The 23,463-nt window shown below is 39.6% G+C and overlaps 1 protein-coding gene across 4 annotated transcripts; it reads left to right on the top strand.

Moving 5' to 3' along the window:
- The first annotated feature begins 276 nt into the window (after nt 1-276).
- On the top strand, nt 277-21,705 carry LOC113013249 (vascular cell adhesion protein 1-like). 4 transcript variants are annotated; one of them, XM_080294010.1, is made up of 12 exons: nt 9,954-10,033; nt 10,194-10,254; nt 12,042-12,120; nt 12,349-12,381; nt 13,708-13,989; nt 15,176-15,442; nt 16,847-17,152; nt 17,425-17,691; nt 19,000-19,248; nt 19,473-19,543; nt 21,009-21,059; nt 21,195-21,705. In XM_080294010.1, exons 3-11 carry the CDS (start codon nt 12,081-12,083, stop codon nt 21,033-21,035), a joined length of 1,542 nt encoding a protein of 513 aa, XP_080150136.1. In that variant the 5' UTR covers nt 9,954-10,033; nt 10,194-10,254; nt 12,042-12,080; the 3' UTR covers nt 21,036-21,059; nt 21,195-21,705. The 4 variants fall into 4 exon arrangements, with proteins under 4 accessions (XP_080150134.1, XP_026009776.1, XP_080150136.1 ...); XM_080294008.1 differs by lacking the exons at nt 9,954-10,033; nt 10,194-10,254 and adding an exon at nt 277-512; XM_026153991.2 differs by lacking the exon at nt 10,194-10,254 and having other exon boundaries at nt 9,910-10,033.
- Nucleotides 21,706-23,463: the final 1,758 nt, after the last annotated feature.

Genomic DNA, 23,463 nt, shown 5'->3' with positions numbered 1-23,463 from the left:
ATTTTCTCAGGATAGAGCCAATCAAATGTGGGCCACTGTCAGTATGATGGAAGGTTTCTCCTACATCAAGGTCATAGTCAGAGGAGAGCCACCTAAATCTGAGCTTGACTCCTGTTTATTCTATTAAACAGCTTCTATGGTGATCTTAATGTGACTGATGGTAGATTAGTAATCAGTTTTGTTGTTGATCAGCTCTGAATCCAAACCTTTAATTCAGTGAAATGAGCCCCTTTGTGTTTATGACGTGTTATGTCCCCACCCTCAGTCTGTTTTCTTCCTCAAAAGACAAGCAGCCCTGTCACTGAACACAAACGCATCTGTTTTCACCCTAAATAACGTTCAGCTTTAATGAAAAACTCCTCTTTAAACTCGCCGTCAGGATTAAATTTGGATGTTCTGTTCTCGGTAAATCTCAGTATCCTCTGGATATATAGCAAACTTTGAAGAGTCGGATCATCAGGCGGAAATAGCTGCTGGAGCGTCTCAGCTGGACTCACCGTCTGTGTCTGCAGGTGAGTTTGAACTAACATAAGAGGTTTGTTCGTATTTGTTAGATTTGTAAACTTGTTAGATTTGTAAACTTGTTAGATTTGTAAACTTGTTAGATTTGTAAACTTGCGTGTAAGTAAACCACGTGACCTGTCGGCGCTCTCTGTAGATTAACAGTTTAGGAAACCATCATTTCTGCTCAGATTCTGGAGCGCGTTAACAAAACATTTTATTTTTATTTGCTGGCTCCAGAAACCAAAACATTCAGTCAGAGACGGTGTGAGGAGCGGACGTTAAAAACCTTCCGCGCAGACTTTGTGGTTCTCTCTGTGCGCGCTCACATAAAAGCAGGCGTTTTGTTTTTGTGTTGTGCGCGTGAACGACCGTTTGACCGCCGCACACGTCACTGAGAGACAGGATCACAGAGAGCTACAAAGTAAAGCCTTTAAATATACGAGGAAACTGTTGCACTGGTGGTGCAAATAAGATGTGTGAGCAGTGCTGGGCATTAACGAGCAGCCTAATAAGGCTATTTATTCTAACTGCGCACACACTGGAAGCGAGAAAGCGATGTCCGTCACTTTGAACTGTAGCGTGTGAGTAAGACACGGCGCAGCAGGCTTTAAGCTGCAGAGCGATATATGACGGATTGCACTCATCGAACAGATGGAAGATCAAAAGGGCACTTATGTTCAGCTGCTGAGATGAATAAAAGTCAAGCTTTCTCAAGCTGTCAACAAGCTCCAGACTGCGCACCCGGAAGGATTCGTTATTGTGGCCCGGCGACTTCAACCAAGCAATTCTCACGACAGTCACTCCAAATTCCAAATCCGCCTGAATTAAGTTTACAGCAGCTGTACGCCTGCTAATCGGCTCATCTGATCACGCCACTGTGATGCTGCTGCCCGCGAATACATAACTGCTGAAACGCACAAGGTCTGCCAAAAAACTATCAGTCTGGCCGAGTGGGACTGTCTCAGCGCTTGGACAATTTTTACCTTCAAGAAATCTCATGCTTACAAGCTGTTAGACTGGTCACTTTAAACCACTCTAAACTGTAAATTGTAGTTTCTCTTGATCATTTAGACTTAAGCGTAGGGGAGACCGGGGATAGTTGTAACATTTTTGACATTTCTGTCTGTAAAGTGAAGCTCTTTTAAGGTAGTGGATTCAAAATGTAATCCAAAGTATTTACATGTCTCTGCTATTAAATAGTGCAGCTATTTTCTCTGCAGCACAATTACCCATTGCATGGTATGGCCTCAAACACGAAGAGTGAAATGTTACAATTAACCCCATAGTCTGGGTTAGTTGTAACATATCCTGGGGTGAAATGTAACACAATGAAATAAGGGTACTAACAAAACATTAACATGTAATCTTTGTTTATTCAACACATGAATGCACTTAGAGCCATTTATGTAGCTATGTGTGTGACAGAATGCAGAAATCTAGCTTTTGAACATATTCCAACCCCCCAAAAAGACAAGTTATGGAATTTTCTGCAACTGAATATTTCATTAATTTTGGTTGGTCTTCCTTGAGTTTGGCCTCATTGGCTCAGTGGGCATTATAACCTACAACTCTTGCACCAATTTTGAACATAACAATGAAGCTGAAAAAATGTAGTTGTTCACCAGCATCGCAATTCCATTACTTTTTATCCTGGCTTACCTTGGTGTGGTTTGCAAAGTGCTTCAGAAAGATGAGGAAATCTGTTTCTTGCACCCATCCTGACTTATTTCCACTACCAGTACTTCCTACTGGTCCATCTCTGACACAGTGGGCTGCATAATGTATGTGTGGGAACACAAACAGTGGAGGAATTGTGTCGTTAATGGCATTAACCGCATATACAAATGTGACCAGTGAACCTCTCTCTGCTGATGTCGTTGCCCCAACTTGTTTAATATAAGTTAAAGTAATAGTGTGGTAAGTTGTAACATCTGCATTATTATTACAACTAACCCAGACTCCTATAGCCATGAACTAGCTAGCATTACAGCCAACGGCTAAAACATTAGCACTAAAGACTTACACAGAATATATCCCCATAGACATACAAATAACATAATTTAGGTTTGATGAGTTTAACTGCAAAGCAGATAATGCTATTACAAATTGAAATAAAGTAGAAAAACTTACTTTTTGGCATACAAATTACTTTTTTCCATGTTAAATTATCTGTGTTTGACAAAATGTGCTGATTTTTCACATGTGATAGCAGAACTGAATTGGGCATGCACAGGATGAGTCACATCATTTGAAACTTAGCCCTGACTGGAGAAATTGGAAGTGTTACAACTGACCCACGTTACAACTATCCCCGGTCTCCCTATATTTATTTTCTTACTCCTCTTATATATATTTATTTGGTTTTCTTGCACTGATGTAACCAGAGCCTTGTCGTCTTGTCTCTCTGCTGCACTGGGTATAGCAGAGATGACAATAAAGTTTATTTGACTTTGACTATAAAGTTCTATGAGTCGCCACTTCTGTGGCTTTTCTTCGCTTTCTTGATTAAATGGAGATCTAATCGAAAGAGATTGTAAGGCTTCACAATCACACCTGTGGTCATTTCTTTGAAACAAATGACTGAAACCTCTCTCCTTTCCCGTTTCACCGTTGCCCCATTGTCTCATGCATCCAGGAGCAGCTTCTGCAAAGGACAAACCACCGTAAGTTTTCAACTTTTTTACTAACGCTAGTTTTTACCTGTTAATTCATCCAGACCCCCCCACGTAGACGTACACTCACTCATAGACACAGATAAACACCCAACCTCCGTAAATGCAAAACCCATTTAAGCTGCTTAGCAGTAACATATAGCAGCTGCTGTTTAGTTGTTATTGTTTTTTTGTTTGTGGCCCATGCTGGCAAAATGAGTCGGAATGCACGCAGGCTGATTATCAGAATCGGCGAAAGACAAAAATGTGAGACAGCGAATTGGCCGCAGGAGAAATGTTAACAAGGATAATGCACCACCTGCTAAACGTAGCCGTCGTGGACACTATTACAACATTGTTAAAGTGCTTGCAAAAGCAAAATGACAATGAACTCTTGATTTGTCAAATTTAATGTGTTTCATCCTATTTGAACGCTGTTTTTATACATAATGCTTCTCCAGCTTGATCTTATAGGTCAAAGTTATGCCATCTAATGACTAGAAAGCAGTGCACCAGTAAAAGTGCCATCAGCTATGGCTGTTTAAACGTTATCTTTTCTTCCAGCCATCATGATTACTGCATATCATATGTTCAACATTGGGGATTATTATTAACCTCTTACTGTTATGCTATGAAAGCACATGGCATAACAGTATGTGTGTGTCTATCTATCTATCTATCTATCTATCTATCTATCTATCTATCTATCTATCTATCTATCTATCTCAACCAGATCCTTATCAAATTATTTTGATATTATGCTTTCCATATAATTATTTTGTAATTATTCGAATTCATCTGTGTGCTGTGTGTGATTTATGATTTCAGGAATAAACAGAAAAGTCTGGAGGACTACTGTCAGAGAAGAAGTACACCATGCACCCCCCAGGAGGCGGCTGTACTTACTGAGAGCGTCTTATCTATGATTTTAAAAGACAAGAGACCACTTGCTGTGGGTGAGGGATTCAAAGAAATGCTGACCACTTTCCAACCAGGTTACACTCTGCCGTCTAAGCGTCATTTTACAAGCATGATGGAGAGAAAGTATGAAACTTCAGTGGAGAAACTAAGGAAAGAACTAAAAAAGGCCACATCCAAAATCTCCCTTACTACTGATGCTTGGACAAGTCTGGTCACAGAGTCCTACTTAGGGGTAACTTGTCATTTCATTATTTGTTCAAAGACGCCATTGCTGCTGTTTGTATATTATTAATTTTTTGCTATGATTTCCTTTGTTATATTTGTTTTGCAAAACATTTAATTTTTTGTTAAAAACAGAAGATTGTAGTACAATGTTATTGTGGATTTTGTTTTGTGAATGAAGAGCACTTTTTGGCAGAAAGCAAAGTGAATGTTACATTTTGTTTGTTTAAAGACACCATTGTTGCTATTTATTTGAAATGTTTTGTTAACTTTTCCTTAATTTTATATATGTTTGCACATTTCATTTCTTGTTAAATGCTATCTCTATTGTATTGATTGTACGACCTCTACAACTTTATTTTGCAATTTTTTTTTTATTAAAAGGTCTTCAAATGAATAAATTTGTGTTTTTCATTTATATACATGAATTAGTAAATGTGAAATTGCTATACAAGTCAAATAATGGGGAAAAAAATCGTTAATCGAATCAAATCGAAATTGAATCGGATCGAAAAATGAATCGTTAGATTAATCGATGCATCGAAAAATTAATCTCTACATTCATCGATTAGGAAAATAATTGTTTTGCCCAGCCTTAGATTTGAGAAACTGTTCGTGAAGTACATACAGAGAGAGAGATGTGCATGAAGTGTTATTTTATCGTGGTGATATCAGTGATGAGGCCAACTACTGCAGAGTCTTCAGAGAACTTGTGCAAAAATACATTGTAAGCTATAAAAACTTAGTTTCTGTCTGAGTTTCTTGCTGCTGTATTATGAAGTGCTGGCTCTCCACAAGGCTGTGTACTGAGTCCCCTACTGTACACTCTGTACACACATGACTGTGTTAGTTCCCACCCAGACAACACAGTCATCAAGTTTGCAGATGATACCACTGTGGTGGGGCTCATCTCAGGGGGAGATGAGACAGTGTACAGAGCTGAAGTTCAGAGGCTGTCAGATTGGTGTGCAGATAACAACCTGGACCTCAATACCACCAAAACAAAAGAACTGGTAGTTGACTTCAGAAGGAGGAAGTCCGAGCTGCAGCCTGTCAGCATCAACGGGGAGTGCGTGGAAAGGGTCTCCAGTTTCAAGTTTCTGGGTGTGCACATAGACACAGACCTCCAATGGAGCTCTAACACCTCTGCGGTCTTAAAGAAGGCCCAACAGCGTCTCCACTTTCTGAGAATCCTCAGAAAAATGGACCTGAAGAAGGAGCTGCTGACAGTCTTCTACCGCTGCTCCATTGAAAGTGTGCTGACATATTGCATCGGTGTGTGGTTCTCCAGCTGCACCACAGCACACAGAAAGGCACTCCAGAGGGTCATCAACACGGCCCAAAAAATCATTGGACATCCTCTTCCCTCCCTGAAGGACCTGTACAGCACTCGCTGTCTCAAGAGGGCACGCAGCATCCTACGGGACTGCACACACCCAGGACACCGGGTGGTTAAGCTGCTGCCGTCTGGCAGGAGGTTCAGGCTGCTGAGGTCCCGAACAAATAGACTCAAGGACAGCTTTTACAACAGGGCAATAGCCCTGATCAATGTAAATAGCTGACCTGACTGGATACCTCCCTGAACTTTTTAGGGGGGAGGTAACAATGTTTAAAACGATAACAATAATATTTATATTTATAACAAGGTGCAATAATAATTAATGTGCAATAATAACAGTGTGCAATACACATACACTTATTCTTCTTTTTTATACTAAGTTAATATACTGTGTTGTGTTGTTTGTTGCATTGTGATGTGATGTGTCATATCGTGTCGTGTTATTTGTAGTGCCGACGTAGGACAGTTTTTCCAATTTCATTGTACTACTGTACTTTGTATGACTGTGCAATAACAATAAAGAGTTATCTTATCTTATCTTATCTTTGAAGACAGCAGTTACTATTCTCTTCATTTATTCTTAAAACAGAACACGACGAGGTTGAAAGCACCTAAATGCAGCTTGCAGTTTATCTCAGTTATGTCTCGCTTTGATCAAGCAGCATGTGCTAAATCTATCAGCTGACCTATTTTCATGCAAGCTCTTGCTTAGATAAGATGCGTTGTTACCGCATCTGACATGACTGGTACTCGTTTAGTGCTATTTTTCACCATGTACGACACTCTAACAGAGATCAATAGCAGCCCGTCAGTGTCTGAAATCAACACCAGAGATACAGACTAAATGTTGCTTGTGGTAACCCAGGAGATGTCAGAAAAGATTCTACCAAATATGAGGAGTTTGCCTTTTAAAGTGTGTTTAACATGGTAAACTGTGTTTTTTAACCATAACTGTGATTTTTCAGCTGGACAAGCTAAACAGGCCTAATAAGATGGGGAGTTTTTTAGGGTTTCTGAGGAAATATCATCTGTCCTATCACTGTAATTCCCACTGGTATTGATAGATAGGGGATTTTACTATGCAACGATGAGTTGATGTGAGAGTGATTCATGATAATATGTGGGATTTTCACAGTTATGGTGATCAAAATAATTAAAAAATCTTACTCTAAGATGATAAAACATGTTTTTTCTTAAATTATCATATCAACATTAGTAGTTGTGTTCATGTCTAAAATGTGATCCCTGTGTCTAAACGTGATAAGAGAATACCTAAAAATGAAAACAGAAGAATAAAAAGCATTTCCTCAAAGGTTTAAACGGTAAATGCTGCTGTCAGTTCAGCTCAGGATATCACTGACTGTGTGTGAAATGAAAATCATTGACATCAGTCTGACATCAGTCACTGTCTTTTGTGCAACTGTCTTTTGAACTCAGTGATCAGCTGATAAGATGCTTGAACACAGACAAAAGCTGAGGTTAAGCCTGGCAGGCAGCTAGCGGGCCCAGGATTTTCAAACTGATAGCATAGGTGCATCACCTGAAAGTCTCTTAAAAATGTCAGATAAGGTTGAATGACAGTAAGCTTGAGGTCAGAGGTCATGTTTCACGTGACATTTGCGACACTGTGGAATTGTCTATAACTATTCATCTCTTTGTTAAGACTTGGAAAGAAAAGCGTCTGGACTTCTCTAAGTTGCTTGAAGACGTTTCACCTCTCATCTGAGAAGCTTCTTCAGTTCTGGAGTCAAACAGTGGAGAGTCCCAGATTTAAACCCAGTGGGAGTTTCCCCCCAAAGAGGGACAAAAGACCCCCTGATGATCCTTGTTACGACCCCCTCTGCTAGGCGTAAGGGAAGGAGTAAGGCCTCCAAGGCCTCTGGCCGTAACAATCCTCTACCTAATCACATGAGCCAAGGTGTGAAAACAGGTGTGGGTCACAATCAGCCAGGGTTTCAGGTGAGATGAATGCAGCTCTCAAATGAGAGCTGCTCCATCCAAAGTGGGACGGATGCCATCTCTCCTAACAAGACCAGGTTTCCTCCAGAAGGTTTGCCAATTATCTATGAAGCCCACATCGTTTCTGGGACACCACTCAGACAGGGACAAAAGGACCCCCTGATGATCCTCTAATCACCTGAGCCAAGGTGTGAAATTGGGTGTGGGGCCCAATCAGCCAGAGTTTCGGGTGAGTTCATTGTGAAACCTGGCCCCACCTTATCATGCAAATTCCTGAGGTCAGATGGCCCAGGATGTGAGTGGGCGTTAAGGCGTCTGGGAAGGGATCTCAAAACTGGATTATAGATGGCAGAGAGTTGGTGTCGTAAACCCCCGCCTCTGTTCAAAGATGGTCGCTCACAGTGGACATAGATGGCTTCTTTCACTCCTCTTTCAAACCATCTGTCCTCTTTGTCCAAAATGTGAACATTGCCATCCTCGAAAGAGTGTCCTTTATCCTTAAGATGCACATGGACAGCTGAGTCTTGTCCTGTGGAGGTGGCTCTTCTATGTTGTGCAATACGCTTGTGAAGTGGCTGTTTGGTCTCTCCAATGTAGAGGTCTGGGCATTCCTCGCTACACTGTACAGCATACACCACATTGTTAAGTCTGTGTTTTGGCGTTTTGTCTTTCGGGTGAACCAGTTTTTGTCTGAGCATGTTGCTGGGTCTGAAATGCACCGGGATGTCATGCTTGGAGAAAACTCTCCTGAGTTTTTCTGATACAACAGATACATAGGGGATGACAGTGTTGTTGCGTCTGTCTGTCCTATCCTGGTGTCGGATCTTTTTTTCTGTGCCTTATTGCTGACTTTATAAACACCCAATTAGGATAACTTATTTGCTGTTGTCTGTCTGTCCACCTACAGGTACAAAGAAAACATATTCACTCTAAATAGGCTATTTATGCATTTAATCATTCAGTTATTCATTACCATCTTTACTTGTATGAGACAGGTGGAGTGAGACAAGATGAAAATATAAAACAAATATTTTGTGTCTCCGTCTTAGGAAGCAGCCTTACTATGATGTGGATAGCTAACAAATAGAAAGCATCTAGTTCTGCCTTTGGGCCTCATGGAAAAAATATAATTGTTACTTATATAAAAAATATGTGTTCAGATTACCCAATGCAATAGTCCTGTTGTTCTAAGACTGTTCTAATTAAAATATGAGCTCGAATTTGTTGAAGGTGATCCAGCTGAAAAACTTTTCCTGAAAACATTTAAAAGCAGTGGCAAGATGTATTTAAAATCTAATGAAATACAGGATTCGGTTGTTGAACACAAGATTTGAGTAACTAATCTCATATATTTAATTGAAAAAAGAGACTAGTTATTGTTTTTGACTATGAAGATGAAGAATGCTTTTTTAAAATTTGCGAACTCTATTCAGAGCAGACTTGCAAACTTGCACAACACCACAGCTGTTTTACTTTGAAAGAATGTGGGAAACAACACAAACAACTGTGTTGAAACATGAAGAATATTAGTCTATAAAATTGGTTTTAGTAAATTGTGTCATTCAAGGTCCCAGTTGGTTATTTCTTTGTAATGTTTGTCAAGAAAGTCTATAAAAAAACTGTATTTGTTTTGAATCAAATTCATTATTAAAAAGTTGGTTTCAGGAGAAGCAACCAAAACACTACAGATATACATAACACTTTGTCAAAGGGCTGTAAATTAGATTTTGGTCTAAAATTGTTTTAAAATGATGCCAAGGATAATTCAATAATCTTAATTCAGCTCAGCACTGAAAGATGATGATGATGGAAACTATTTCAGACGTGTTATCAATAACAATCTGAGTTTCTCAGACAGCTACAACAAAACGAAAATATGAAACCCGCATGGACTGTTCTTGTACTTTGGCATGTAACAGCAAGACTAAGGTTTGATAAAGAACTTGAAAAGAAGCCATATGAATACTGTAATCAAGAGAGATTTGCTTAGCTTCAGTAGGTTCCAGCATATTTGGTATTAACTCCTCCAGATATTGAATCTAGGAGGTGGCAGCGAGTTTATAACTAGCTGCCTGAATACAACAAGCGCACTGTAGTATACCAAAATAAATACTGACGACTGCCAGTAACTTCCAGTTTTGAGTAGGTGGGGTTAAGAGGGAAATTCTAGTATGGCTTCAATCAACAGGACACCGTGAAAAATCACTAAAGTTTCTAAAAAAAAAAGAAAAAGAGAACTATAATGTGAATTGTGTGACTTGAACACACATTCACATGTTAGCAGGTAGCTCACCTGTGTGTTAACGTCTGGGCGGTGCTTCTCTGCTATATAACAGATGGTTTTGTCTTTCTTTTTCATTCACTCCTTTGTCTGAAGCAACAAGCTTTCAGAGCATTTTAAGCTGGTTTTCTATCGAGATTTCAAAAAAACTAAAAGGTAAGCTGCTTGTCTTGTTCTGCTCATACACAGTGATGACTTTATTACATTTGTTGGTACTTTTGTGGGTGGTTTGATTGGCTGTTTTCAGCTCATATCAGACAGCACATGTGCCCTGCTTCAAGCTGCAGTTGTGATAAAGCATTGCTTTATTTTTTAGGTAGGCTGCCTCTGACTGTGCTTCACTGAGTTTGTCATATTTGGTGAAAACAAAATTCCAGGTTTGTACCTGCCTTGGACTTTTGTGCTACACCCATTCAAGCAGAGGCGCGTCTAAAGTGTGGGCTGAGAATCCTGTATTTCCTTAAAGTGAATTCAAAAACTGACAATAAAAGACAAAACCTGAAATGCAAAGGAAGAAACACTTTTACAGTCACAGTTTTAAACTGTGATGATTTGACCCATAGATTTCTAAAGCTAAGTCTGCAACATCTCACTTTATGACACTTATTGTCTGTAGTGTGTACGTGTTTCTATGTGTCGCTATTCACTACTCTAACAATTTTCACAAGATCCCCAATTCTACTAGCTAACATGTGATCCAAGATTATGACAGGGTTATTCCTATTTCACTCACTTCAACGTAGAAATGTTAAGTTTTCTACAATTTTTATTTATTTCACAAGTGGGCTTATTAAAGTATTAGGAACAATATCTTGGTCCAGCTCAGGATATTATGCTATTACAACTTGTCCAAGTCTCCATTTCTTCAATTTTAATTTTGAAAAAACTGAATCAATACAAACAACAGCGTGGACAGGACGTAACAGTGGTGACAACACAACAGGGAAAGTTTGCTCCTTCAACCACACATTCATCTCCCAATTGTTAGTAAAATACTAGCAAACTTTAGACAGACGTGTAATGAAATGGCACATTATGAAAATAAAGAAAATCATGAGCAGGAATAGTTCCAGATAAATATAACATGGGCAATCGTGGCTCAAGAGTTGGGAGTTCGCCTTGAAATCGGAAGGTTGCCGGTTCAAGCCCCTGCTTGGACAGTCTTGGTCGTTGTGTCCTTGGGCAAGACACTTCACCCGTTACCTACTGGTGGTGGTCCCCATAAGGAGAATCATGTGCTATCGGCTGTTTAAATGACTCGGGTAAAGTTTGTAGCATGCATGCTTGTTGTTTTTGTCTGCTTCCACTTGTCTTTGCACTAGGATGATGTCGGCGTAAATGTGCAGTCATATTCGTTGTGTTCCCACTAGTGCTGTCAGCTTTAAACTCGTTAAAATGACATTAACGCCATAACGCGGCAAATCTCTGTTAACGAGTTACCGCGGATCGCCCTGTGCGTGGGGCTGGACGGCGTCAACACGTTAACAAGCTAACTGCGCTAATGCACTAGTTCCCACAAATTGAGCATTGCGTGGCACATCCGACATACTGTTTTACTTTTGTCCATGACGTGCTTACCATCAGGGTCATACTCCACATGAAAACCAAGATAGTTCCAAACGCCAGATCTGAATTAGGGTGGGGGAGGTTCAATTTCAGGTAGCGTTGAGGCAGTTGCCATGTTGCAACGAGCTTAGCTTCTGTCTTGCTAGCTTGTGCTGCGTTCAGTGGATCTGCGCTCAACAGTGCAGCCTAGGCGGAGTAGTCGAATGCAGATCCACTGAGCTCTCAACACAGACAGCATCATCAGAAGAAAAGTTGATAAAATAAATAAAACATTTTGTATTGTTCGATACATATGCGTACCGAACCGAAAGCACTGTATCGAACGGTTCAATACCGATACGAGTATCGTTGCACCCCTAATATATATATATATATATATATATATATATATATATATGTATATTTGGTTTGGGGTATTTTTGATGTAATGTTGTTATTCTTAACAGGGTATAATTATCCCATTACTTTATAATTCTTTGGCTGAGTGCATTAATAGAGTAAATTCTGTATGATTTGCATAGATTATGTATACCTTTCTCCAAAATAGCTTTCATCAGTGTATAACTTCTCTTTCTTCTGCATTATTTATGCAAAGTAGAAAACCTCGAGATAAGCTTTGTATCAGAAAGCAGCAGTGATGGACATGAGCATGAGACACACTTTGCTGGGGTTATTTTGTAAGTATTTTCTACGAATGGCAATAATTAAAAGAAATGTTTTTCTACTGTGAGAGATGAAGTGCAGAAGTGCTGTTCAAGTGCTGTGTGTGTGTGTGTGTGTGTGTGTGTGTGTGTGTGTGTGTGTGTGTGAGAGAGAGAGAGAGAGAGAGAGAGAGAGAGAGAGAGAGAGAGAATGCGGATTATGATTTTCAGTTTCATAATGTCTCAATTTAATCTTTGCTCTAGTGCTCGCATCACTCTTCTCTGGCAATGCTCAAGGTAAGAAACTGCTTTCTTTTATTTCAGTCTGAGTAACACTCAAATTAACATTTTCTTCGTATTTATATTTTACACATAAAACTATTAATTCTATGTTTCTGTACTATATTTTAAGTTCACATGTTGTTGGTCACATGAGAAAATATTGCACTCAGCCATGAGGTTTGGTGCAGAGGTTTTAGGTTATCCAGCAGAAACCACTGGTGGAGAAACAAGTGCAACCACAGACACATACTATATTCCTAATTGTAGTGATTATCTCACAAATTTAGATTAGGCCTACTGGTATTTCTACAGGGTTCATTTTTGAATAAGAAATACTTCTAACACTGGCTAAAGTGTGCTATTATGACAATGAGACCATACAGTAAGCCTCAGGAAAGATTTCTTCCTGACAGGTAAAGGCTAATACTTGGGCAAAGTAAATATGACATGGAATAAAAAGAAAATAAGAACTATCACAAAATAAAGACTATAAATTTAAGTTGCTTTCATAATAGTTTGTGAATGTGTTGTTGTGTTACAGTTTGTCCTTGACCCAACTAGCCTTCTTACATTTACTTTATTCATACGTTATAAAGATCAGATTTTTTTTTTTATCTCCTAAATGGATGTTTTAATGTGAACAGTTCATATTGAGTTTATTGTTGTCTTTGAGCCTGGCTAGGCTCAGAAACGATGAGGTGAAACGTCCAATGAACACAGGATATTCAGTGTTCATCTGATGTTGCATTGGTTGGATTGCATAATTTTTAAAATGTTTATTCAAGTTATTAGTTTCAGCTCAATGAGTTGAACATTGTGTTTTGTGCTGCTCAGTGTTACTAGCTATTTTTGTTCAAAAACAAAATATCTGAAACAGCTTTTAAAATACAATAACACATCCCAGACATATCAGATTAACTTCCTATTAGTATTAAACTCAAAATGCGGCATGCTGTACATGTGTAGTATTATTGCAAGAAACATTATGATACACGTTTGTCATGTATTTTTTTTCTCCTAATCTATGAGCACATGTGCATGGTTAATTAGTGTGGCAATGCATTTTCTGTAGTTTAATTGTCTTAGTATTTATATTATATTTTCTATATTATTTATATTTTATTATATTTTTTATAGTGTTTAAAAAGAGGTTTCAGATTTGTGAAATTGTTTTCATCAGTAAATAAAACTCACTCAGAAACAAAAAATAATGCGTTATATTATATATTACAATAATATAATATTATAATAATACCACGTTAATGTTCTCTCTCTCTCTCTCTCTCTCTCTCTCTCTCTCTCTCTCTCTCTTGCCCTTTTCCCTAAATACTACTGGAAAAGTGAAGTACCTTTTTGAAACACCCACTGCCATACTGAGACCAACAAGGTATCAGTTACCAATAGGGGGCAGCGTGACACTGAGCTGCTCTGTGGAGGGCTCTGGCAACTGGACGATTTTGTGGTACAGTGCTGCTTCATTTGGTTCTAAAGAAGAGCCTATGACAGAATATGAAGGGAAGAAAGCTATTATTGTATCACAAAGAGGTCTCTACTCCTGCAGAGGAAGAAGTGATTCAGGTCGCCACACATACAACAGTGATAAGGCCATCATTAAAGACACTCGTGAGTTTAGCTATTTATATCGTTGTTATGAAAGTTAAATTCTCTGTCCTTCTTTTTGTCTTTCTGTCAGTAATATTACATTAGTGAAGTATGACATGGAAATAACAATGATGACTTGTGCTTGAATTTGCTATTTAAATTTTTCACTTGTTTCACAGAGTTTGTTTGTAAATTGAAAGATAGAAATTTAAGTACTGTACTGTATGTTCCTGATACATCGGGCTTTCAAGCAGAAGAAATTAAACCACAGCTAACAGATCATCTGCAGAGGAATGGCTTATTTGAAGAGTTTCAGTCAGGTTTCAGAGCTCAGCACAGAAACAGCTTTAGTGAAGGTTACAAATGATCTTCTTATGGCCTCTGACAGTGGACTCATCTCTGTGCTTGTCCTGCTAGACCTTAGTGCAGCGTTTGATACTGTCAAACATAATATCCTAATAGAGCGATTAGAACATGCTGTAGGTATTACAGGTATTGCGCTGAAGTGGTTTGTATCATATCTATCTAATAGACTCCAATTCCCATGATGCATTGAGTTTTTCCTTTCAAGTCAACTTTCTCACTCAGTATGTATTAACAGACCTCTCTGCATTGAATTATATCTGTTATCAACCTCTGTCTCTCTTCCACAGCATGTCTTTTAGCCTGTCTTCCTTCTCTCACCCCAACCGGTCACAGCAGATGGCCGCCCCTCCCTGAGCCTGGTTCTGCTGAAGGTTTCTTCCTGTTAAAAGGGAGTTTTTCCTTCCCACTGTCGCCAAAGTGCTGCTCATAGGGGGTCATATGATTGTTGGGTTTTTTTCTGTATCTATTATTGTTGGTCTACCTTATAATATAAAGCACCTTGAGGCGACTTTTGTTGTGATTTGGCACTTTGGCGATTCTTTAGTGCCTCCTTTATTGCCTACTTCAGTGGAGTTAAGATGCTGACACGCATTTAGACTAGCATGACACTTCACCTGAAACTCAAAGATCAGGCTGGTTATTTATCCCCACAGGAGAGGATGTTCACTTTTGGATGTATTAGTGAGTCTAGGACTTTTTTTGAAGTGAAGAGATTTGGGTTTCATATATCACCTCATAATATAAAGTGCGTTGAGGAAATTGCTGTCATGATTTGGCATCAAGTAAATTAAATTTATTGAATGATGCTTCTGTCTCTTAATTTAATATTTTCTGTGAACAGTTCCTATTACGGCCATTTTGACTATACAGCCCAACTGGACTAGGATATACATGAGTGAAGCATTCACTGTCAGATGTGAGATCCCAGGAGGAGAAGGGACTTACTGGAGCTATGACTGGAGACCAGAAAGGTTCACCACATATTACACAACCAATGAAAGAACATTCTACAATGTTGGTTGGGAAGACAATGGAAATTATCAATGCAGGGGCAACATGGGGCTTTCCTTGACAGAATGGAGTAATGTCATTCCAGTCACTATATCATGTAAGTTGGACAGACATGTCTTACCCATATAAACTGTTTCATCCAAATGATCCTGTCCTGTTTTTACAGTCTGTTGTCCTGTGAGCATGTTGAGTTCTTCTTCACTCGTCTCATTAGTCTGATCTTGTTCACTTGTGTTCTCCAGTGTGTTCATTTTCCCTGCTTAGCTCATGTGTGCCACACACAGGGTACTGTGACATGCTGTGGTTCAAATAACATCAATAAATTTAGTCTTATGTATAACAATGGCAGTTTCTAATTTTGTAGCAATTTACTTCCATCCATCCATCCATCTTCATCCGCTTTATCCGAGGCCGGGTCGCGGGGGCAGCAGCCTAAGCAAAGAGGTCCAGACCTCCCTCTCCCCAGCCACCTCCTCCAGCTTGTCCGGGGGAATACCAAGGCGTTCCCAGGCCAGCCGAGAGATATAATCTCTCCAGCGTGTCCTGGGTCTGCCCCGGGGCCTCCTCCCGGTGGGACATGCTTGGAACACCTCACCCAGGAGGCGCCCAGGGGGCATCCTTGTCAGATGCCCGAACCACCTCAGCTGGCTTCTTTCGATGTGGAGCAGCAGCTGCTCTACTCTGAGCCCCTCCCGGATGGCCGAACCTCTCACCCTATCTCTAAGGGAGAGGCCAGCCACCCTTCGGAGGAAGCTCATTTCCGCCGCTTGTATCCGCGATCTCGTTCTTTCGGTCACTACCCACAGCTCGTGGCCATAGGTGAGGGTAGGGACGTAGATCGACCGGTAAATTGAGAGCTTCGCTTTCACACTCAGCTCCCTCTTCACCACGACTGACCGGTGCAGCATCCGCATTACTGCAGCTGCAGCCCCAATCCGTCTGTCGATCTCCGGCTCCCTTCTCCCATCACTCGCGAACAAGACCCCGAGATACTTGAACTCCTCCACTTGGGGCAGGAACTCATCCCCGACCCGGAGTGGGCACTCCACCCTTTTCCGGCTGAGAACCATGGCCTCAGATTTGGAGGTGCTGATCCTCATTCCCGCTGCTTCACACTCGGCTGCGAACCGTTCCAGTGCGAGCTGGAGGCCCTCACCCGATGAAGCCAACAGAACCACATCATCCGCAAAAATCAAAGATGAGATTCTGAGGCCACCAAAGCGAAAGCCCTCCGCCACTTGGCTGCGCCTAGAAATCCTGTCCATAAAAATTATGAACAGAACCGGAGACAAAGGGCAGCCCTGGGGTCCTTAGGGACTAGTAAAAGTGCTATACAAATACAGGCCATTTACCATTTATGTTCAAAAGTGAACACAGGCCAAACCAGAGTGATGATAAGCTGGCTGTTCACCTGATTTGTGAACCCATCACTTAGCAATGTTATTATAAAAAATAAAAAAATAAAAATAAAAACCTGATTTAAAAAAACCTCCTTCAACAGTTAAACTGCAACCTGTCCTCACCGTGTCCCCTTCATGGCTGAGTCCCGGAGCCTCAGTAACTCTGAGCTGTGAGATTGAATATCCTTCGGAGGGATGGAGCTTTTACTGGTATAAAGCTATTCCTGATTTGGACATAAAAGAAGAGGCCTACAAGTACGAGCTGCTACCAGATGGCAGCGAGACTGCTCAGACTTTGTACATCATTACTGGACAAACACACACAGCAGCATATGTGTGCAGAGCGCAAAGAGGAAGGAACTACTACTACACCTATTACAGTAAACCAAAGTTTGTCTGGTCTGCAGGTCAGTTTGTTTCTGTCTCTTTTTGATAAGCTGTATTTAATGTCATTAATTATTTATATAACCATAAGATCAATTTGCATTTGTGCTCCCTGCATACAAGGACTAAATGTAACATTTTCCCTTCTCTCTATGATCAAGTAAGAATTTCCTTCTTTGGTTCTTTTAACAGATCCATGTGCTTTTACTTGCATTTAAGCTCATGTCAATGCTTGATACTTAGTTTTTATGTGTTGTGCCTGTGCTTTCACTCTTCTATCCGTGTTGTTTTTCAGATCTTTATTCAGCAGCATCTCTCACAGTCGGCCCTGTAGAGCAAAGATTAAGCTTTGACTTTGTCAGACTGACCTGCAAGGGAAACTCTACTTGGTGGAGAGTGAGGAAGTTCCCTGAGAATAGCGTGCCGTATTGCAGTAACGTTTGGAATCTAGGAGAATCCGTATGCACACTCTACACAAAAGCTTCATATTCAGATGATGGAGTTTACTGGTGCGAGTCTATGTCAAAACAGTTCAGCAATGCAGTCAACATCACTTTACAGGGTATGTAGAATATTTTTTGTATCTTATAATGTTTCTTAAATATTTCTCTCAATATTCTGTATGTTAAACATTTTTTTGTGAAAAAATAGGCAAAAATGTAAATGTTATGTTATCTGTGACACCAAAGTAATATTCCTGAAGATTATCATGTAAAAGCTGCAAAAAGGACCATCTGCAGTAAAAGTATTCACAGCACTTGCTCCACATTTCGTTATGTTACTCTTATAAACTTTCCAAAAGAACAACCAAGCAAAAATGTCGGGCCCGATGTCGAGCATTGTGTCTGGAAGAAACCAGGCACCACTCATCACCTGACTATTACCATCCTTACAGTGAAGCATGGTGGTGGCAGCATCTGTGGTGAGGATGTTTTCACCACCAAGAACTGAGAGACTAGTCAGTGTTGAGGGAAAAATGAATGCAGCCACGTACAGAGACACCCTTGATGATAATCTCCTCCACAGTGCCACATCTTCCAACAGGCCGACGATCCTAAGCACACAGAGTTGGATTCAGGACAACTCTGTGAATGTCCTTGACCTCGACAGTTCAAAGGGCTCTGTGAGCTAAAAGAAAGCATGATTAGTTATGCCTCACTTACTGTTTTGTCCAATTTAGAGCAATGCTGGTGTTATTTTATTAGACATATTCAATAACATCTGTATCATTATTTTCTCTTGACGTTTTAGTACTGAGTATGGCTACTAATATATTTTTTTATGTTTTTCATATTTTACTCTGGGCTTGTAATTAGGAAAAGAATGTTTTGGAATTTAAAACAGTGTTGTTTCCAAAAAGGCAGCTGGTTACAGGCTGAATCAGGCGAAATGTAAAAAAAAATTCCCTGGAGCTTAGAGGTTCGGTTTTTATATCATTAGACACAATTGGCCAGAGGGGCCGATGGCGCGATATGGCAGCCTCGCTTCTGTCAGTCTGCCCCAGGGCAGCTGTGGCTACAACTGTAGCTGCCTTCACCAGTGTATGAATGTGAGAGTGAATTAATAGTGGTATTGTAAAGCGCTTTGAGGGGTCCCGAAAAGCGCTGTATAAATGCAATCCATTATTATTTCATTATTATTATTATTTAAAAGCTCTATATAGTTCATAAACCTGCTGTTTATTTGGAAATTATTATTTTTATAGAATAGTTATTAAATAAGCCAGGTCACATATCACATCTTCATGCTACAAGACATTTATGAAATCTATTATTATTATTGCAAATAAGCGTTTTTTGTTTTTGTTTTTTTTTCTGAAAGCCGGCACCAGCTGATCCAGTTGAAACAATATATTCTGACTGTTTTTCAGATTTTTATTCAGGTCCTCTCATGGTGATCCCTGATGATCCTGTGAAAAAGGGAACTTTCGTTAGTCTTAGCTGCAACTTGAGAATAAAAAAAAACTTCCCCAGTGTGGCTTTTTACCACAATAACAAACTTATCCAAAATGATTCCCGAGAGGAGCTGAACTTCTTGGCAGTGTCAAAATCTGATGAAGGTTCCTACAAGTGTCAGTACTCAGGAAAAGAGTCGCCATCACGTTACATGTCGGTTAAGTGTGAGTAGCATTGCAACGTTATTTAAACATGACTTTTTTAAAAACCATCTTAATGTTTGAGAAGGAACTCAGTCCTCATGTATTGCGTTAGCAAATATGTATAGCAGATAGAAATGTGTGCCTGTTTAAGTAAAGTAAACTTACTCTGTTTTATAGTTTATTAAATTATATTTTGTAAAAATGTCTCATATAACATCTTTCAATTCTGTTTGTTATCACACTAGCTGCTGTCGGACCTGAAAGCTCTTCATTTCCTGTCAGAATGAAAGTCATGAATGCAGTCGCCTTCATCCTGGTCAGTACTGAAACCAGTTATTATTACCATTTTAATGTGAACTGAGATGGAGTTAAAAGCCAAAAGTAAAAGTACAGAGAATGTCAGGAGTCCTTGTGGATCTAAATAAAGCATTTGAGAGGGTGCCAAAAGAGGAACTGCGGTACTGCATTTTCTTTGCATGAGGAGGTCAAGACTGATAGAGTGGTATGTGAGAGTGGTGGAGGACTTGTATGAAGACAATGAGCGAGGTGAGCAGTAGTAACAAATGGGTTTAACAATGAGGTGGAATTACATCAAGGATCAGTTCTATTGTTTGACGTGGTGATGGACAGGCTGACTGATGAGGTCAGGCTGGACTCTCTGTAAACTATGTGTGGAGTGAATAAGGCACCACAGCACCACTGATTGTAATTATGAGCCATTTATTTGCATTGGCTGACAATCCCAAACTGCCAGCCGCACATCACACCACAACACACAACAACCCCTTGTGTAGGTCGGTGGGCGTAATTGCCGCGCAGGTGCGTGGGCCCTCCCTGCACGGCACCCCAGACCACGCCCTACCATATACCCCCTTCGCCCGATTGGGCTGGAGAGCCATCTGGCTGAACCTACTCCCCCTGTGACACCGTGATCTGCAGTGAGAGTTGGGAGCAGTTGGAATAGAGGAGAGGTAGAGGTATGGTTTGGAGAGAAAAGGAGTGAATGTCACTAGAAGCAAGACATAGTAACTGTGTGTGGGAAGATGAACATACAAGGAGTAGAGGTCATGAAGGCAGATGGGTTTAAATCCCTGGGGTCAAACATCCAAAGTAACTGACACAACAAAGATCAATCGGTGCCTGTATCGCTTTAAGAAAAATCACATGACCAGGCACATGACCAATAACCCAAACTGAATAGAATTTCTGATGAATCAGGAGGAGAGGAGACTGCTTTTGGTGTTGGCTTATTTATCCTGTACTAAACAATGAAACTACAGAAAAAACAAGATTTTCTCCAGTCTGGGATCATCTGGGATCACAGTGGCCTGAAAGGATTTTTTTCTCAGAGGGTTGGTGTCACTGTGGAGGATAAGAGGGACAGGCTGAGAGGGAGGCAGATAATCTGCTGTGGTGATCCCTAAAGAAGATGATTTGGACTTGCCATTAAGCCTTTATCAACCTTAATGTACATGCAACTCATGGCTATCAGTATTGGTCCACAAACCATGTTCTTAAAAATCAGTTGCTGAGCAAGCAGTCAAACAGCCAACTGACAAATAGATCAAAGTTAAACAAAATTGTAAAGACTTTAAATAATCCAAATGTTAGTGTTTCACTTCATATCAACAGCATGCAGACTCACAGTACGAAAATATTGCATAATTCTGGTTTTAGTTATATAGTTTCCAAATACTTGGTCTTTGCAGTGTATGACAATGTGATATTTATTGAGTCCAATAACATTAAATTAATTGTTGCTGGATGTTTCTTTTATGTAGGTAATGATGCTGTCTATGAATCAGTAACACAAATGGAAGAAACTGGAGAAGGTACTGTATATTTTTTCGAATATTAAAGAGCAATACAAGATGTGAAAGCTTTTTGATTGAAGGATATCAGATTTTGGAGGATTTGGCTCATCATGACAACTTTAAACTTTCTGTCTTTATGTGGATGTTTTACAGGTCAGTGAGGAGAGCTGTAGCCACAAAGCAAAAAAAGAAGCATTTTATGAATCACTGTTGCTCCTCTGCTACACAAATATCAGACACATATCAAACACATGCATATTTTCTACAGTTCGTTTGTTTGAAGATAATACAACTAAATACAGACTTCATAGTCTGTTTCAGCACAAATAACACCATAAATACATTATTCGGGCTCTATAATCATTTGTTTTTTACAATTAAAAAGTATAAATATAATCATTTGTAGTAAGAAAAATCTGAAATATGTGATCTTCAGTGACTGATAATGCATCTGAATAATCTCTGTATAGATTGTGTATAGAGGGTAGTAGCATGCAGTATGAAAAATCTCCTGTGTCTGTCCTTATGACAGCAGAGGTGAAACTGTACAGTAAGTGGTACTGAGGCCAATCAGGATTATCCATGATGATTACAGTTTTTTTTACTAATGGTCCATATTTGATTTTCTACATTTCTGTACCAAATAAATGTTTAAAGAAATTCAGTGGGCACATTCATTTGTTTGTTTATTAATATTGTCTTAAATTTCGCATAGATTAACATGGATTTTAGATTTTAGATTAAAGCCAGTTAAAACAGCCAACAACAACAAACGGAGAGGGAAGAGAGTAAACATTCAAAACAAATTTGCAACCACATTATGAGGAAAGTTTAAACAGAAAGCGTTGTGTAATAAGCAGAGCTGTATTTCAATTTCAGTGATGAAATTGCCATAGCAACTGTTAAGGAGGAGGAGGCTCAGAGGAAGTTGGAGCTTGTTACCATTATGGGCTCATCTGGTCAGAATGTGAATGAAGAGTTATCAATTACTTACAGGCTTCTCGTTTTATTCGAATAAACAGTATTAAAGGACACACATGGACTGCCAACTCTGAAAAGAAACAAAATGTGATTTAAGTCACTCATTAACTTAAAATAATGCGTGAACTCAGGAGACCCAAACAAAAACTCACCTCAGTTGCCGCCCCATGTGGGAGTGAAGAAGCAGTGAGCTCTAGGTGGGTGCAGTCCTTTTATAAGATGTGACAGGTGAGTGCAATTAAGGACAAGCACCACACCCGGTCAAAGGTGAGAAAAGGAAACAAGGCAAACCTCCTTCTCCTACTACAGATTAAGGAGCAAACAAAGACCACTGAGCTGTATCATATGATATATATCATCTTGTATTCATTCATTCATTTGTTATCGTGTGTTGCATTTAAATCTCAATCCTGTTCATAGGATTTACTCTCTCTTCAAAGCACATGGTAACCATGTAGGTATCACAGTTGTTATAATGTATTTAATAATAGAAAACAAAGACAAAGATATTGTGAGCAAAGTGGTAACAACTTGATTACAATAGTCTTAGAAGTATATAAATATAGCACTGCATATGTCATATGTGTTTATAAAACAAACTTTTGTGTTTGGAGTATAGACTGCTAAATTTATGAAGTGAACCTAAAGGCACCAAGAATTGCGTCCACATATTGAAGCACAAATCAGGGAATTTAGTCTTTTGCACTTTGCCCTCTTTCTGAAGCTGGTACACTGTCAGAATATGTGAAGAAATAAAAGAGGTCGAACATGTCGATATGTTGAATATGAACTCAACCCAGAATGCAAATCTGCTAATCAGGCTCCACAAAAAGTATATTGGCGTGTGTTTATTGAATGAGCTGTACCTGCCTGATTTCTCCTTAACCTTAAACACATGCATGCAAAATCAGCGTGAAAAGCATCATTATTGCGGTGCTGTTATTATGTGCATTTCACTTACTGAACAAACAGGTAAAAATCAGCAAAGTCCAGCAGAGCAGCACAGGTACAGACAGCAGTTATCTCTCTTCCTCCAAGTCTGCTAATCACAAACTTTGATTGTTACAAAGTCCTTTGATTCTAGTTTGCAAGAAGCTGGGCTGAGCACAGATCAAGATCCAAAGTGAAATAATTCTTGGAAACAGAAATCACCTGTTTTAGAGAAAACAGGTGATTTTCTCCCTGTAGAGTGTGACTGTTAGATAAGTCGTTTTAAGAAGTGGGTTTGAGTGGGTTAAAGGAAAAGTGGAGGATAGAGAATAAACAATGCTGCCACCTACAGACCAGTTCAAATAAAAACCAGCAATCAAACACTGATTCAGTTTGTGTTGTTGTAGCTTCTGTACAAAAAGTTATTTAATACATTTGCTCTATGATTGGTTATGACTGGAATCAAGAAAATATCAAAGCTGACTCTGTATTTCACTCGGCTCCTGCTGCT

The sequence above is a fragment of the Astatotilapia calliptera genome, chromosome 3 (genome assembly GCF_964374335.1).
Source record: "Astatotilapia calliptera chromosome 3, fAstCal68.1, whole genome shotgun sequence".
NCBI lineage: Eukaryota > Metazoa > Chordata > Actinopteri > Cichliformes > Cichlidae > Astatotilapia > Astatotilapia calliptera.
Note: the sequence above shows the minus strand (reverse complement) of the source record. Positions and strands in the feature narration are given on the sequence as shown.

Bases quoted from the DNA above. Each gene is read 5' to 3' on its own strand.
- LOC113013249 (XM_080294008.1), top strand. From the start codon at position 12,081: ATGGACATGAGCATGAGACACACTTTGCTGGGGTTATTTT. The intron at 12,382-13,707 runs GTAAGAAACTGC...CTACTGGAAAAG, and splicing joins CTTCTCTGGCAATGCTCAAG to TGAAGTACCTTTTTGAAACA. The intron at 19,249-19,472 runs GTGAGTAGCATT...TTATCACACTAG, and splicing joins ACGTTACATGTCGGTTAAGT to CTGCTGTCGGACCTGAAAGC.